We start from the raw sequence: 12,731 nt of genomic DNA, 5'->3' as shown, positions 1-12,731 counted from the left end.
TAATTGTTAAGACTATTATCAAATGGGTTTTACTTACAGTTATGATTTTTGCAAAGATGATAGAAAATACTGGATGAACAGTTCCATTTAGAATAGATGCCAGTGTCCCCAGAACCACAAAAGGCCATTCCGACTTGTTTAATTTAAAAATTTTTAATAGAGAAACTTCAGGAAGACTTGTCTATAAATAAAATATGTGGGTTTAAAATTCCACTTACAGAGCATAATGGAACCTAGAAAAGCAAGCCAATCCCAAACAAAAGTATAATGTAGCATAGCAACTATAACAGATAGCAGGGTAGAAGTTGTAATTTTCTTTAAAAAAAATTCACTGTCTATATTACTAGTGATGACAAAACATTAAACAATCTTACCCCAAAGTGGCTATTTGTACAGTATCATTTTTTGGCAGTTGACTTGGTATCATTAGGAAAGTGCAAATTAACTCACATGTTCTAATAGCTAAGAATCACAGAAAAAATGATAGATAGGCCTATCATTCTATACTCTTTATTAAACTGGGTTCAATCTCATGCTGTAGCATAAGACAAAGACTCAATAAGAACTTCTCTGGATAAGCAGAAAAAGGGTAGAAGATAAAAGTTTTAGTGGGATTTTTAAAGCCTGAAAGTTTTCCAGTTTTGTGATTTGTTTACAGAAAATATTTCCTAATGTCTTGGTTCAAAGCTTGCTTTGAGCTCCCTATGTACAAGTAGAATGCTGCAATATCTAAGTGTATTACATAACTTTGACAAGCTTTAGCTTCTCACCTTTGGGAGGCCATAGGGGGCTTGGGAAAAATAAGTGATGTGGAAGTTGAAGTCAATGTTCAGGGGTTCAGGTGAAGGATTTTGAGGAGTGAGGTTATAACTGAAATCAACACACAGGGGCCAGTCAAACCCGACTGGAAGTAGGGAGGAGGCGGAGCTCCAGGAATGGGGTGGGTGGAAGGAGCACGGGACAGGTGAGATCAAGATGGAATCCTGACTATGAAAGGGTGCTGTGGAGAACAGAGTGGGGACTGAGAGGCTTCACATGGGTGCTGGCCATGTTAACAGGAAGGAGGCTAAACTGGGATAGAGAAGTGAGACTTGAGGTCAGGTGGAGGCTGCAGAGAGGCGCCAAAGGGTCCATGCCATAGGATATTAAAGCAGGGTGACCTCAGGTTGAGCCTGGGTTTGGGAGCAGGTAGGAGCAGGCATGGGAACAGGCATTTCCCCCAAGCAAGCGAGGCCACTCATCTGTGTCCTGGGACAGGAGGCCTGCCTTGCTCCTGCTGGGGTGATTCACGTCCAGGGAGTGGGGTGCCTCTATGTGCTCATGTGATGCCCACCAATCTTGAGCATCACGGGTGGTATCTGTATCCCACTTCCCAAGACACTTTTTTGACCATGGGCTGCCTTATAGGAAAGAAAAAGGCAGTATTTTCATGAGAGTTCCTGCCTCCAAGGACCTTGGACATAAATGCAGATTTTTAGATTGGCCTCCCTGCTACAGTGATATTTAATTGTAAGTTAATTCTAAATTTTATAAGGAGTAAATAAAAATTTGAGAACATATGGGGTGGACTTGTTGCCCATTGAGCCATTACCTCATTGTGTGGGGTGGATTCCTCAGACTTGTCTGTACTGTCTGACTTGGCAGTGCTCACAGCACACAGAGAAACAGGGCTGGTGTTTCTTTCAGTGGGATGTGTCATTGCATCCATCTGTTCATCAGCTTTCTTAATATCCTTAAATGAAGAATGTATAGGTTTTCATTAGAATGATGCCTTCAAATAAAAAAAAATTATGAAGCATTCCTTTAAAGTTATTAATACTTTTGCTGTTGAAAGGGGCATAGTCACACAGAGTTCTTCATGAACAGGTTTCAGACTTGATAGAGAGATAATAATTCTAACTCATATGAAATTGTTTCTGACTGATAATTGCTTTTTGTATCTTTTCCAAAGACATAATTACTAGAGGAAGCAGTTGTACTACTGGGAGGGGAAGAGCTTAGGAAAAGTAACTTTTTGAGACTGATGCTACACTTTTCAATCCTTTCTTTGGTGATTACCAATTTAGAACATGAAGCTGTGAACTAATATGTGAGGCTGGTCCTGTACCTGAGAGATCTCAGGAGACAGTAATGCTCTTCAGACCTGTCACACTGCCCATCCCAACTGTGAGCACCAACCAGACTGAGGGCCTGAGCCTTAAAGAATAAGAAAATAAGACATCAAATTGACCTTAAAGATACTGTTGACATTATAATTCTAAACCAAGTCACTCTAGTTCTAGTTTTGCTTTTCTCACAACTCAGAGAAATGAGACCAATTTGAGTAAAATAGCTGAGTGACATCTTCTCTGTTTATTTGGGTTGAATGGGACCTCTACTCCTAGTTTCTGAGGAATCTCCACACTGATTTTCACAGTGCTTGCACCACTCTACACTCCCACTAACAGTGGAGAAGGGTTCCTTTTGCCCCACAGCCTCACCAGCATTTGTTATTGGTGGATTTTTGATGATAGCCATTCTTTCTGGGGTGAGATGGAATCTCAGTGTTGTTTTAATTTGCATTTCCTGAATGACCAATGATGTTGAACATTTTTTTCATATATTTATTTGCTATTTGTATTTCTTCATCTGAGAAGTGCATATTTATCTCAGATGCCCATTTTTGGATTGGGTCTTTGAATTTGAGCGGCCCCAGTTTTTTTTTTTCAGTTCTTTATATGTTCTAGATAGAAGTCCTTTGTCTGAGGCACAGTTGGTTAGAATTTTTTTCCACTCTGTGGGTTTTCTTTACACTCTGTTTGTGATTTCTTTTTATGGGCAAAAACTTTTTATTAAGATGAGATCCCCATTGTTGATTCTTTGAAGTATTTCCTATGCAGTTTGGGTTTTGTGCATGATCTCTCTTCCTACCCCTATGTCATCAAGATTTCTCCCTACTTTGTCTTCCAGTAGGTTTAGTGTTTTTTAATATTTAGATCTCTGATCCATTTTGACTTTGATTTAGTGCATGATGATAAACATAGGTGTAGTTTTAGTCTTCGGCATGTGAAAAGCCAATTTTTCCAGCACCATTTATTAAAGGAGCTATTTTTCTTCCAATGAACATGCTTGACTCCTTTGTCAAAGATAAGGTGGCTGTGTGTTTGTAGTTGTGTCTGCATGTTGTAATCTGTTCCACTGATCCTCAGGCCTTTTTTTTGGCCAGTACCATGCTGATTTTATCACATTAGCTTTGTAGTATAATTTCAAGTCAAGGGTTGTGATGTCTCCTACCTTGCCTTTGTTGCCCAGGATTGACATGACACTCTACATAGAAGACCCTAAGAACTCCACCAAGAGACTTTTAGATTTAATAACCAAATTCAGTAGGATAGCTGGATACAAAGTCAACACTCAAAAAACAATAGCATTCCTGTACACAAACAATAAACTCACTGAGAGAGAATTTAGGGAAACAACACCCTTCACAATAGCATCCAAAAAGTTGAAATATTTAAGAATCAATCTAACAAAGGCAGTAAAAGATCTATACATTGCAAATTACAAGACTCTGAAAAAGGAAATCAAAGAGCATATCAGGGGGCTGGGGATTTAGCTCAGCGGCAAAGCACCTGCCTGGCAAGCTCAAGGTTGTGAGTTCAATACCTGGTACTGGAAGAAAAAACAAACAAACAAACAAGCACAAAAAACCAAAGAGGATATCAGAAAATGGAAAGATCTCCCTTGCTCGTGGATAGGAAGAACCAACATTGTGAAAATGGCCATATTCCTAAACCTGTTATACAGATTTAATGCAATCCCGATCAAAACATCATTGGCACACCTCACAGATCTAGAGAAAACATTCCTGAAGTTCATTTGGAAACAGAAGAGACCTGGGATAGCAAAGGCAATTTTCTGTTTATTTGAGTGTGGTGTAGGTGATTTGAGATTTGTGACTTCCTTATGTTGAGAAGGAGGAGAACTAAGATCCCAGGGGCCCAGTTAGGATGACAGCAGCTTGGGGCAGGGTAGGGGTAAAGATGGAACGCTGTGGGTGGATGCAGGTGCACAAGGAGAATGGACACGTAGGAGACACTCCAGGAGTTCTCTGACTCTGACAAGCTTAGTAACTGTTAATCAGTTACAGAATGGAACAATGAGCTTTAATTGGTCCTATACTCTCATTAACATTTTTAATCAGACATTCTTTCATGCTATCGCTTCCTTTTCTATGAATTTCTCTGCCATGAAAGAAATCTTTCGCTTGGTTTCTTCTAAGAGTTATTTACTTTGTGGAAAGTTTAAAATAAAACTCTGACTTCTCATAATAGTATTTTTAAACACAGTGCTCTAATAGAGCAAAGACCATTCATTTTCCTGAGAATCCTGCTAGCCAAAATAATAATGATGACAATAAATTTTAGTATGTATTTCCCTCAACATGATTGTTACTTCATTTTCACATGGTCTCTTGATAAAGGAATATATCTGTATATAATTATGTATATTCTGAGTAATTACAGTAATAATCTCCATGATTTGAACTTGTCTGAAGAGTTTGAATGGATAATACTAACAGTAATGATGTAATAACATTTATTTCTCCAATAATAATTCCTGGCTCATTTAATATTCGATAATTAATTAATTAATTAATAGCTTACTATGATTTCCCCCAGGTTAAAGATTATAAAATTGAAGCACAGAGAATTTAAATAGATGGTGGTTCATAATTTTCTGTTTCCTAAATTGTAAGTAATAATATAGATATCAAAGAGGAAGTTTGAAAAGTAAAATATACAGAAAAAGTTTAAAAAATTACTTATCTGTAGAGACCTTTTGGCAAGAAGGCTGCCTTCCCGGTTAAAAGAAGAAAGTGGTGCAGCATGAAGAAAGTGGCTGGGGCCTAACCCCTATCACATACATTAACTTGCCTCAATGAAGAAGTTACGCAAAATCTGGGAGGAAGGATTTCATGGCATGCAGAAATGTGGATCCTGAAGAATGGGGATCTGCCCTGTGCTCCCAACATCATCATGTCTCCTTTTGATTGGCCATCATGACTACTGTATAGTCTGCCTGGGAGGGTGTGATATGTATGCAGTATGGATTTGAGTATCTCTCCTCATTCAGCAGATATTTACTGAGTGCCTATTGCGTGCTAGGCACTGTACTAAGTGTTTTCTACACATTAAATTCAACCCTCCTGTCTAAACTTTCAGAAAATTCTATGATGTGACCCTTATTATGTCTTTTCTATTATTCTACCAATGTTCATCTTTATGCCTGGAAGGTCGATTTTTCTGTTTTATTTTGTTTTTTCTTTATTTTCTTTTATTTTTTTTTTCCAGTACCAGGAATCGAACACACGATCTTGTGCTTGCCAGGCAGGCGCTTTGCCGCTGAGCTAAATCCCCAGCCCCTGATTTTTCTGTTTTAGTTGCACATCAAGTTCCTTTTTCCTCTATGCTGCAATCTTACCTACTTGGAGTCCTCCTGCCTTGTCTTCCCCCTTTCTAGTTTTTAAGGGCTCTCTCATGAAATCTTCTTTGGGTAATACAGCTCCCTTTCCCTGATAAGTTTTGCTTATTTCTACAACTTGTGATATCTTTATGCACAGTTTTGCATTTTGCTTCATAGCTGATTTTTAAGTCTTTAAGCAGGGAATGTATGTTACATTGCTTTGTGTTATAATAATAAATGATAATATATAGAGTTTTGAAGACTGTTTGTTTTGTGCCTGTTATGGTTTGTGTCTGGGTGTCCCCCAAAAGCCTCATGAGGCCATGGGGCAGGCTTTTAGAGTTTGATTGATTATGGGTGTAAGAGCTACTCCCGCCCTGGGGTGGATAGTTTGCATATGTAAGGGAGGGAAAGAGGGTGCTTCTGGCCATTTCCTCCCTTGCGCGTGTGCTTGTTGCTTTGCTGTGTTCTTGCCACCCTGAGCTGTAGCTCTCTGCCATGTGCCACTCTGCCTTGTAATCTGCCAAGTATGGACTGAAACCTCCACAAACTGTAAGTGAAATAAACCTTTCCTTCCTTAACTTTGGGTGTCAGGTATTTTGTCCCAGCAACGAGAGAAAAGTTACCAATACACTCAGTTGCTGTGAAATTTAAGATTATAATTAGGGATTTCTGTGTTCTATCATGGTATTATCTCTGAAAAGTTAAAAAGAAAACCTGTTGATACCATGTGATGCATGTAAACATTACCTGTGCCATTGCAAGTGAATAATATAGACCCTGTTTTGCCATTAGTTCAGCATGTGTTCCTTTTTCCACCACTGTCCCATCCTTTATAGTCACAATCAGATCTGCATTTCGAATAGTGGAAAGTCGGTGAGCTACCACAATTGTAGTCCGACCTTTGCTTGCCTACAGAACAGAAAGTATAAAATAAACATGAAATTAGTAGAAATAACCTCTGCAACAGTCAGTTACTTTAAACATCAAAAAATCTTTCTTTATAGAAATTTAGAAACTACTAGATAAATAAGGCTACTAGAAATTAGAATACAAAGAAAGAATGTAATTTGGTTACAGATTAGTGGTTTTATAAAACCATACTATCTTAGAACTAGAAAGAACCCTAAAGACCATTTCTGAGCTATCCAATAGCAGAAACCAAAAGTGAGTAAAGTAACTTAATTTCATTATTTTTCATCTCTAAGGTGGAGATACTCTTTAACTAATTGGGTACAGATTCAAGGTAATTATATGTTCATACTTTTTTTTTTACAAGTATTTTAAACATGGCAAATTACACATAGAATAGGGGATACACCCAGACCACAGTAACCAAATCAGAAAATCACGATCAGCACCCATCTTTCAGCCACTGGTACCACTCACCCATCCCTGTGGTTTAGGGCTCTTCCCAAAAAGTAATGCGATATGACTGGAACCAAATTCCCTTTCATGTTTTTGAATTTGAAAGCAAATTATTACATCCCATGAATAGCTAGTAAGCATATGAAAAGCAGCCTAAGAAAACTAATGTATAAGAAGAAAGCCTACAGTTTCAGTAATAACTCATAATACAGCTAATCTGACATGAGATGATGGATGTAACTATTACAGTATTACATAGTGATTAAATACAAAAGGTAGGCAGTCTCGTATAGACTATAGAGTTCATAATTTTTTAAAGGCAAGCCTAATGTTCAATATTTTGCCATTTGTGTTCTCTGGAATCACAGTTCTTTGGTTTGAATCTTCTTTCTGCCCGTTTATGGTTTTGTGATCTTAGATAAGTTACTCAATCTCCCTACATTTTGGTTTCTTCATTTATTATATGGGGAAAATTATGGTACCTGTAACTTAGAGTTGTTATGCAGACTTTTTTCCTGTGGTAAAAACACTTATGAGAACCACTCTTAACTTTAAGTACATAATATAATGTTGTTATAGACAGTATATTGTGCAGCAGGTTTCCAGAACTTACTCATTTTGCACACCTGAAACTTCATACTCATTGAATAGCAACTGTCGCTCTCTTCACTCATTCACTGGCAGCCACCATTCTAATTTTTCCTCTGCAAGCTTGACTATTTTGGATACCTCATATTAGTGGGATCACACAGTATTTGTTCTTCTCTAATGAGCCTATTTTACTTAGCAAGCCAGCCAGATTCATCCGTGTTGTCCAGTATGACGGGATCTTATTCTTTTGAAATATAAATAATATTCAATTGTTTGCAGATACTATGTTTTTCTTTACCTGTTAACCTACTGCTGGACATGTAGGCTGTTTCTGTGTTTTGACTTTTGAGAATGATGTTGCACTGAACAGGAGAATGCATATGTCTCTTTGAAACAGCGATTTCAGTTCTTTTGGATACATCATATCCAGAAAGAGGATTGTGGAATCATGGAATAATTCTACTTTTACATTTTTCTGGAACTTCTGTACTCTTTTTCATAGAGGCTGTGCCCTTTTTTAAATCTTCCCACCAATAATATAAAAATGTTTCAATATTTTCATATCTTCATCAACCTTTATTTATTTATTTATTTATTTTTACGATAGCCATTCTAGCTACCCTAATAGGTATGAGGAAATATCTCATTGTGGCTTTGCTCTGTACTTCTTTAATAACTAGTGATGACTTGTTGGTTATACTTGCTGACTGTCTGTATGTCTTCTTTGGGGAAATGCCACTTCAAGACCTTATATTAAATTTTTATTTAATTATTGACTTTTTTTTTGAGATAGGGTCTTGCTATGTAGTTCAGGCTGGCCTGGACTCACTATGTAGCCCAGGTTGGCCTTGAACTCATGGCAATCCTCCTGCACCTGCTTCCCAAGTGCTGGGATTATAGGAATGTGCCACCATGCCTGGTGGCTCATTTTAATATTATTATCATTGCTATTATAATCATCACTATAGAGTTGTAAAGATTCCTTTTATATTTTAGATTCCTCATCATATACATGGCTTCCAAATGTTTTCTCCTATTATGTAGGTTGCCAGTTGATTGTTTTCTATGCTATACAGAAGCTTTTTGTTTGATTTGATTCTCCTCTAATTTTGCTTTCGTTGCTTACAGTTTTGGTATCATAACCAATAAATAACTGCCAAACTCTGTTATGAAGGCTCTCCCGTATGTTTTCTTTCAAGAGTCTTATGGTGTCATATCTTACATTTAATTCTTTATTCCATTTTGAGTTGAATTTTTGTTTATAGTGAAAGATAAGTGTCTAATTTTTATTTTTTTGCATATGAAATCCAATTTACCCAACACCGTTTGTTGAACAGACTGTCCATTCCCATTGTGTAACTTTGGAATGCTCAATGACCACATTAAATGCAAATGGAGTGAAAGCTTCTCTTAGGAGTCAGAGATTATCAGACTGGTTATAAAACCAAGACCCAATTATGTAACACCTATAAAATATTAACTGTACCTGCAAAGACACAAATAGATCAAAAGGACAGAAAAATGCCATGCTCACATTAACTAAATGAAAGGTAGAATGGCTGTATTAGACAAAGATAAGGTAGATTAAAGAGCAAAAGATATAACCAGAGTAAAGAAGTTTATTTCCTAGTATAAGGTTTCAAGTCATCTAGAAGACATTACAATAATAAATGTGTATGTACCTAATAACAGAACTCCAAGATACACAACACCATAATAGAGACAACTGCAAGGGCAAATCTATAAAACACAAAAATAGCTGCAGAATTCAATATCCCTCTCTCAGTGACTGACAGAATAAGTAGACAATAGAATAAGGGAGACTTGAATAACAGTATCAGACAATGACATAACTGATGTTCATAGAATATTCCACTCAACAGCAGCAAACTGCATAGTACTTTCATTTACCAAGACAGACCATACTCTGGGTCATTAATTTAGCCTTAACATTGCATGAATGTCTACAAAGTACATTCTCTGACTGTAATAGAATTAAAAGGTAAAATAGTGCAGAAAAATATCTGGAAGATCCTCAACTATTTGGAAACAAAACTTTTCAAGTAAATGACCTTAAATTCAACCTAAAAATCAGAAAAAGAAGAGCAAGTTCAGCTCAAAGTGAGTGGAGAAAAGGAAGCTAATTAAACAAGAAGAGTAAGACGGAAAACACCAAAACCAGACAGAGTTTAGGAATACACTGACACCTAATTTAGTAGGGCAACTAACTAACTTTTAGAAAAATATGAAGGCTAAGCAGTGTAGAAAAAACCGTCATTTTAGCAAAATGGTGCTGGATCCACTAGGAGCTGAAAAAAACTCCAAGTCACAGAATTTAACTCAAAGTTGATTATAAGCCTAAATATAAAAATAAAAACCTAAATCTATAGTAATTCTAGAAGAAAGCATATGGAAAAGTCTTTGTGACCTTGACTGTGACAAAATCTTATTAACTAAGATTAAGAACTTGGTTTTCAAAACAAAAATTGATAAATTAAACTTCATCAATTTTAAGAGCTATTCCTTGGAAGACACTTTAGAGAATGGAAAGACAAGCCCCAGAATGGGAAGAAATATTTTCCAATCACATATATGATAACTACTTAGCTCCAGAAATATAAAGACCATATAACTGGGTACAGTGGTGCATGCCTGTAATCCCAGCTACTCAGGAGGTTAGGGCAGGAAGATTACAAGTTCAAGGCCAGCCTGGGCAGCACAGTGAGACCCTGTCTTAAATAAAAAAGTAAAATGGTTTGGGATGAATCTCAGTTGTTGCACACCTTGGGTTTGATCCCCAGGACCACAAAAACATATATAAAGAACTCTTTTAATGTAATGAGAAAATTAATAACCATTTAAAAAATGGACAAAATATTTTTGAATAGAAGATAGTGTATATGGTTATCACTGAGCATATAAAAATGCTCACCATCATTAGTCATCAGGATGATGCAAGTTAAAATCCCAATGATAAACCACTACGTTTCTTCAGGTGGCTAAAATTAAAGTGACTGGTTATGCCAAGTGTGGGAAAGTATGTAAAATTTATGGAATTCTTTTATATTGCTAGTAAGAACGTAAAGGCAAAATAGTCTAGCATTTAACTAAAGAAGTTAAACATAAACCTATCATAAGATCCAGCCATTTAAATTCTAGGCATGTAACCAAGAAAAGGAAAAGCACAGGTCCACACAAAGACTTTCATATGAATGTTTAAAGTGCTTTTTTGATGGGAGTGGGGTATGCTGGAGATTGAACCCATCTGTAGCATTGTGCTACACCCTCGTCCCCTATTTAGTATTTATGCTGCCAAAGCAAGCACAGACTGCACCTTTATCTGTAGTATTAAAAAAGTGAAAACATTAACTCAAATGAACATTAATATTAATTCAGTAGAACTGTGGTATATCCACATAATAGAATACTATTCACCAATAGAAAAGGAATGAAAAGGAATTATTGATGCATTCTACAACATGATGAGTCTCAAAACAGTTATACTAAATGAAAGTAGCCACAGAGAACAGAATACATTTTTTTTGCCTATAATTACATAGAAAATACAAACTAATCTATAATGATAGTAAGGAAATTGGGGGTTGCTGAAGATCAGAGGGGGAGGCTCCAGAAGCCCCAGATGGAGTCATTACAAAACACATCTGAAAAGTCTGCTTGATTGTCGTAACTATGGTGATGATTTCACAAGTGTACGAAACAACCACAAATGTATACACATGTCCAGACCCTCCTAATTGTGTACATTTTAATATGTACAGTTTACTGTATATCAATTAAACCTCTCAAGAATCTGTTAAGAAGAACAATCAAACAAACATAGCATATGCATACAGCACCCTAGTTGGGCATCCCTGCAGTTCTGCAGAAATCCTGAATGGAAGTGAGACCTTTCAGTGAATGACCTGCAAACATAATGGCAAGGTTGATTGGGGGCAACTGTGATGTAGGGTTACAAACAGGAAGATTTCTTTTTCTTAGCTTCATCAAGGCCTGATAATGAACACACAGTAATTTTCTTAATTGGCACCTATTATTAGGACATGCAAATCTCTATGGGTAACTTTTATGTGTAACATATTCTGCAGTTGAACAGAATTATAGTCAGCACTAAAATGTTTACTGTATCTTTTATTTTTGATATTGCTAAATATATAGGGATTTTATTAAACTATACCATTCCCCAGTGCTAATTTATCACTTACCTATGGTGCCTTTGCACAAATACTAGACCAGTACTTTACTGGCAGACTTGCCTTTGCACAAATAATAGACCAATACCAGTGCATATTATTGTCTAAACCCCATACTAGGTTAGGGTTTCTCTAATTTTTACCTAGTATCCTTTTTATGTTCCAGTATCACCTTAAGAATATTACATTCATTCCTCAAGTCTCCTTACGCTTCTCTTGGCTATAGCTGTTTCTCAGTTATTCCTTGTTTGTGATAAATTTGATAGTTTTGAGGACTACCAGTCAGATGTTTTGTAGAATGTCTCATTTGAGGTTGTTTTATGTGCCTTCTTTGTGGACCTGAGACCGTCAGCCTACACTGAGGTCAAATTTCTTCTCTGAACTTTGCACTTGAATGCTATTTTGGGTTTTGGGCACCATGGGATTTGCCTACAGCTCTTTAAGAGGAATGCAAGAATGCTACTTTCCAGCAAATGTATATGGGAAAGTGAGCACAGTACAGCTGAAAACACTAAGCACCTAGGCTACCAGCCTACACCTCCCCATTTGCTCAGTTAACTTTCCTTGTGGTCATCAATATTGTTATAAATATAAGTATTATTTTCTAAAATCAAACAGGTCACTTACTGATGAAACTATCTGATGTTACCCATAAGCTCAAATATTTTATACTATTATCCAATATTTATTTCTCAAGGCAAATTAATGTGCACAAAATTTAATTTAAAATATAAGGGAGAATATAGAGTACATTGTACTCTAAGGAGAATGTGGGCAGAGAGAATGTAAAATCAAACGTTTAGGACACTACAACTAAAAGGGGGCCGAAAATTTTGTGTGTGCATTTGTTCACAGAATGACAGCATCAGAATCACAAGGTTGCCAGGGATAAAGCTCAGGAGCCCAGTGCCTGCCTGGCAAGCGCAAGGTCCTGAGTTTGATTCTTGATACCCCTCCCCCTAAAAAAGAATCACAAGGTTTCCTGAGCAGGCTCATACTATATAGACTCCTCTTTCTCACCTCAAGTATTTTTTACCCATGTCTCTTCTCCTTCTGTGCCCCTGTCTCTGTCTCTCTTAGGCATTAAATGCAGAGCAAAATTATTTATTTTGCAGA

At 36.8% G+C, this 12,731-nt stretch overlaps 1 protein-coding gene across 1 annotated transcript in view; it reads right to left on the bottom strand.

The window, feature by feature from the left end:
- Abcb5 (ATP-binding cassette, sub-family B (MDR/TAP), member 5) overlaps positions 1-12,731 on the bottom strand; it is a 95,738-nt gene that overhangs the window by 47,834 nt on the left and 35,173 nt on the right. Inside the window, exons 14-16 of the mRNA XM_005377366.1 lie at positions 6,196-6,357; positions 1,592-1,732; positions 38-181 (exon numbers count right to left, since the gene is read on the bottom strand). Of these exons, the coding sequence (XP_005377423.1) occupies positions 38-181; positions 1,592-1,732; positions 6,196-6,357 (447 nt within the window). The remainder of the gene's footprint in view (positions 1-37; positions 182-1,591; positions 1,733-6,195; positions 6,358-12,731) is intronic.

This window comes from Chinchilla lanigera, unplaced genomic scaffold, assembly GCF_000276665.1.
Source record: "Chinchilla lanigera isolate Chin_1 unplaced genomic scaffold, ChiLan1.0 scaffold00009, whole genome shotgun sequence".
NCBI lineage: Eukaryota > Metazoa > Chordata > Mammalia > Rodentia > Chinchillidae > Chinchilla > Chinchilla lanigera.
This window is presented reverse-complemented; position numbering and strand designations above follow the sequence as displayed.